Source organism: Molossus molossus, unplaced genomic scaffold (genome assembly GCF_014108415.1).
Source record: "Molossus molossus isolate mMolMol1 unplaced genomic scaffold, mMolMol1.p scaffold_m16_p_2, whole genome shotgun sequence".
Classification (NCBI taxonomy): domain Eukaryota; kingdom Metazoa; phylum Chordata; class Mammalia; order Chiroptera; family Molossidae; genus Molossus; species Molossus molossus.
The window spans coordinates 128,906,983-128,912,090 of record NW_023425355.1 but is presented as its reverse complement, the minus strand read 5'-3'; the positions used below and the strand labels follow the sequence as shown (position 1 = coordinate 128,912,090).

Sequence of the window (5,108 nt, the reverse complement as noted above, 5' to 3'; positions counted from 1 at the left end):
TAAAGATATTGCAACAGCCACAAGTGTCATGGGAATCTAACACCCTGATCCCTCTGGTAACAGGTATATATGCATATGTATACACACATGAGTGTGTGTGTGTGTTTATCCTAAAGACACTCCTTCCATGACAATTTCTTACATGTCAACTTTCTCCAACATATCTCCTAGGCCTCCCTTATTACTGTGATTGTGATAAGTAATATCACAATCCTGATGAACACTGATCCACAATGCTGCAATGAAGTATATTCTAGCATGCACATTTGTTCATACAATTCTTATTTTAAGTTTTAATGTCTCAGTTTCAATGTTATTCATTGTTTTTAGAATAAAATCTATCTCTTGGCTAACACAAAAAATATATACATAAAATATAATACAATTTTGAGCTAAAGAGCTTTCTGATATTGATTAGACAAAGAGAGACATAGATTTCTTGATCTATCTATATATCTATCTCTCTAGGCAATAAAATGGGGCAATGTAAGGCTCACCTCAAGAAAAAAAAATGATCAATGTCCATAAGTTTAGCACCTATATTTTCTTCTATGTAATTTGTTTCAGGTCTTATATTTAGATCTTCGATACACTTTGCATTAATTTTTATATATGAGGAAAAACAGTAGTCTAGTTTCGTTCTTTTCACATGGCTTCCCAATTTTCCCAGCACCATTTATTGAAGAGGATTTATTTTCTCTGTTGTATGTTTTCAGCTTCTTTGTGAAAAATTATTTGCCCGTACACATGTGGATTTATATCTGGGCTCTCAGTTCTGCTCCATTGATCTTTGTGTCTGTTGTTCTGCCAATATCATGCTGTTTTGGTTATTGTCACTTTGTAATATAATGAATGGGACTATATAAAACTAAAAAGCTTCTGCACAGCAAAAGGAACCAAGAAAACAAAAAAGCAAACAAATGAATAAGAGAATATATTTGTAAACAACAGCTCCAACAAAGGGTTAATATCTAAAATATATACAGAACTCATGAAATTCAACATCAAATAATCCAATTAAAGATGGGCATGGCCTCCTAAGAAGACATACATATGGCCAACAGATATATGAAAAGATGTTTAACTTCACTAACTATCAGGGAAATGCAAATCAAAACTACAAGAGATACTACCTCACACCTGTTAGAATGGCTATTATCAACAAGACAAGTCATATGTGTTGGGAAGGTTGTGGAGAAAAATAAACCCTCATTCACTGCTGGTGAAAATGCAAACTGATACAACCACTATGCAAAGCAGTATGGAGATTCCTCAAAAAATAAGAATAAAGTTACCATATGACTCAGCAACCCCTCTTCTGGATATCTACCTGAAAATTTTGAATACATTTATTCACATAGATATATGTGCTCCTATGTTTATTGCAGCATTCTTCATGGTGGCCAAGACATGAAAAAAAACAAAGTGTAATTTGATAGATGATTGAATAAGGAAGATGTGGTGCATATACACTATGGAATTCTACTCAGCCATAAGAAAAGATGAAATACTGCCATTTGTCACATGGATGGATCTTGAGAATATCATGCTAAATGAAATAAGTCAGACAGAGAAAGCCAGGAACCATATGATTTCACTCCTATGTGAGATATAAGACTGAAAGCAACAAATGAACAAACAGGAAAACAAACAAACATCCATAGACACAGTCAACAGTATGGTGGTTACCAAAGGGAAGGAGTGGAGACAGATTAGGGTAAAGGGGGTCAAATATATGGTGATGGAAGATTTGACTTTGGGTGGTGGGCATATAATGCAATATACAGATGATGTATCATAGAAGGGTGCACTTAAATCCTATACAATTTTATTAATAAATGTGACCCCAATAAATTTAATTAAAAAGAAAATATAAACAAAATGAAAGATAACAGGTCTACCTACAGATATATTTCAGGTAATAATCTCAGAAGGAATGACAGAATTGGAGAGTTACAATTCATTAGTCCCTAATGAATTATCGGATGAAAGTGGTGATCCTTATTGACTGCTAAAATCACCACAAAGAAAACCACAGACATTGTGTATCTCTTAGTGAAACTGCAGCGTCACCTCTGAAGTGGTTTTGCCAACAAAAACTATTGAAATTCATATGTTAACAGAGAAGAAAAAGCATTTGATCATGTGCGGAAATAAAGAAAAAACAAACAAAAACAAAAAACCTTTGATAAAAATTCAACACCACTTCATGGTAATACCTTTTAGCAAACTTACATTAGAATGGAATTTCCATGTAGTAAAATCAACAGCAAACATACACACATGTGAAATGTTAGACCTATTTCCGATAAAGTCCACAACAGGACATGAACGTACTGTACCAATTCTACTGTTCAAACTTGAACTGGATTGCATAGCCAGTGAATAGCCATGCACAGGAGTACAAAATAAAAGTTATGAATAATGAAAAGAAAGCAATTATATAATTCCCTAATTAAAAATTCCAAAGAAATTGGCTGCCAAATATTCAAATGTATTAGAAACTTCAGGAAGCTGGTATAGAAGATGACTATAGCAATATCAGGAGTCTTGCCACACAAAAAAATAGCTAATTAGAATGTGTAATGGAAAAGATATAATTCAAAATAGCAGTAATATCAAAAACATACATAAAAAGAGAACTAACAAAACTGTACATGATCTTTATGGAAGCAAATATAACTATATTTTGTATAGACTTAAGTAAAAGGAGTCACAAGTAAAGCAATATATTATGTTTATTCATGATGAACATAATATTGTACAGATGTCAATTATCCTTAAATTATTTACACATGTGTGCCTTACCTTATAAGTTTGGCCTCACATAAACAGATGAGTGGTAGGCAATCACCTATAAGTCATCAAGGAAGACACTGAGGATAGAGCCCACCTCAAAGTTGGAGGTCACAAAGAGCTCTCCTACTGTCACTCTTGGGATGTCCCAGGTGTGGCTGCTAGGCTCAGGTTCCAGCTTACTTCCTATTGGAAGTTCAGAGAGAAATGAGAGCTTTGGCTTGAGGCCAGCTCACTCAGGTCCCCAAGAGAGAAAAGTCCTAGGCCATTTCAGGAGTCAGGAAAGACCCCTGCGTGAGTTCTGCATGATTCCTCTGTCCACAGAACAGAGTGGGGGTGCCAACCCCAAAACCTACCCATGTGGTTATTCTAGAAAGCCTGGGTGGGCATGGCCAGAAGTGCTCTCCCTAATTTCTGCCGTACTAGCTCTAGAGCTTGTGGCTTTGGTCTAAGAGGTATAGCCTCACGTCAGCAAAGGGTGGAGTCCCAAGATTGGACAGGTGTCAAAGTGAGTAACACTTGTTAGAATTAAAGAGACACACTCCTCCCAGAACTGAGGCAACCCCACAGCCTACAGACCCCACCCTACTCTGAGATTCCCCCACTCCACCCACATGTCCACTTGAAATGGTTCAAGTGTGGCTGTTAGACCTAATGCCCCTTCATTTCTACCTAAGGAATGAGTGGGATGGGAAGCGTTGGCTTGAAGAGGCAGCCTCAAGACAGTGGAAGAGTCGTCAAAAGACCGGTCAGGAATAAAGTTTAGTATACTGAGTTAGACTGCAGGTCTCAAGCACCCACAGAACAGAGGAGGTCCCCAGAGTCCCTTCTGTCCCTGTCTTGCTTCCTAAAACAGTGCCCTTAAGGAAACCAACAGAGGAGGCTTTTCTTAGAGACAAGGTAGAATCTCCGTACTGGGACTGTACACATCATTTCTTCTTCTGTCTTCTAGGGTGACCTATTCATCAACCTAATTGTTTGAACTCCTACCTGCTCTCTGTGACCAGAGACATCATGCCTCGAGGTCAGAAGAGTAAGCTCCGTGCCCGTGAAAAACGCTACCAGACCCGTGCTAAGGCCCAGACCCAGGGTCTGGAGGGTGCTCAGGCTATTGCAGCAGAGGAAGGAGAGCCCTCCTCCTCTGCCTATCCCCTCCTTGAAGGCAGTGCTCAGAATGTGCCTGCTGCTGAGACACCTAGCACTCATAAGGAGCCTCAGAAAACCCCATATAGCACCAGTGATACTGATGTAGCTGTCTCATGCACTGATTCAAATGAAGGTGCCAATAAACAAGATGAAGAAAGCCCAGAATCCTCAAAAGCCTTAGAGGGCTTTCGCAGAGATCCTTTAAACAAGAAGGTCGTTTTGTTGGTGCAGTTTCTCCTGAAGAAGTATCAAAGTAAAGAGCCAATTACAAAGGCAGATATGCTGAAATTTGTTATAAAAAAGTACAAGCTTCATTTCAATGAGATCCTCAGAAGAGCCTCTGAGCACATGGAGCTGGCCTTTGGTATTGATTTGAAAGAAGTGGATCCCAACAAGCACTGGTATGCCCTTGTCAGCAAGCTAGACCTCACCTTAGATGGAACGATGAATGAAGAAAACATGCCTAAAACCGGCCTCCTGATGATTGTTCTGGGTGTAATCTTTATGAATGACAATTGTGCCCCTGAGGAAGCCATCTGGGAAGTGCTGAATTTGATGGGTGTCTATGCTGATAAGAAGCACTTAATCTATGGGGAGCCCAAGAAGATCATCACTGAAGATTTGGTGCAACTGAAGTACCTAGAGTACCGCCAGGTGGCTGACATTGATCCTCCACGCTATGAATTCCTGTGGGGCCCAAGAGCCCATGCTGAGACCAGCAAGATGAAAGTCCTGGAGTTCTTAGCTAAGGTCTATGATACCGTTCCCAGTGCCTTCCCACTCTGGTATGAAGAGGCTTTGCGAGATGAGGAAGACAGAGCCCAAGCCAGAGCTGCAGCCAGAGCTCGTATTGCTGCAAATGTACCCTAGGGCCTTGGCCAACAGCTCCTCTCACACTAAGTGAAGTCTGAGGCAAGTTCTTAACTTTTTCCTTGAATAGGTGTGTCAATGTTCTAATAGTGAAGAACCAGAATGGAGCTGGAAAGTGTATATCATCTTTGTATTCCTATTTTACATTGGTAACTTGGAACTTTACCTTTTATTCTTTTTATTTGTTTTAGGTTATATTTCAAATGTTGACATCTGAGGCAGATTGTTTTCTTTGTGTAAAAAGAGAGCAGTCAACATTCTAAGTAGTAGATGGCCAGGGTGGGTTTGGAGGGAAC

At 39.2% G+C, this 5,108-nt stretch overlaps 1 protein-coding gene across 1 annotated transcript; it reads left to right on the top strand.

Annotated features, from left to right (window-relative positions):
• The first annotated feature begins 3,810 nt into the window (after window positions 1-3,810).
• On the top strand, window positions 3,811-4,812 carry LOC118636339 (melanoma-associated antigen B18-like). Its single transcript, XM_036271435.1, has one exon. The coding sequence runs from the start codon at window positions 3,811-3,813 to the stop codon at window positions 4,810-4,812; it is 1,002 nt and encodes a 333-aa protein (XP_036127328.1).
• Window positions 4,813-5,108: the final 296 nt, after the last annotated feature.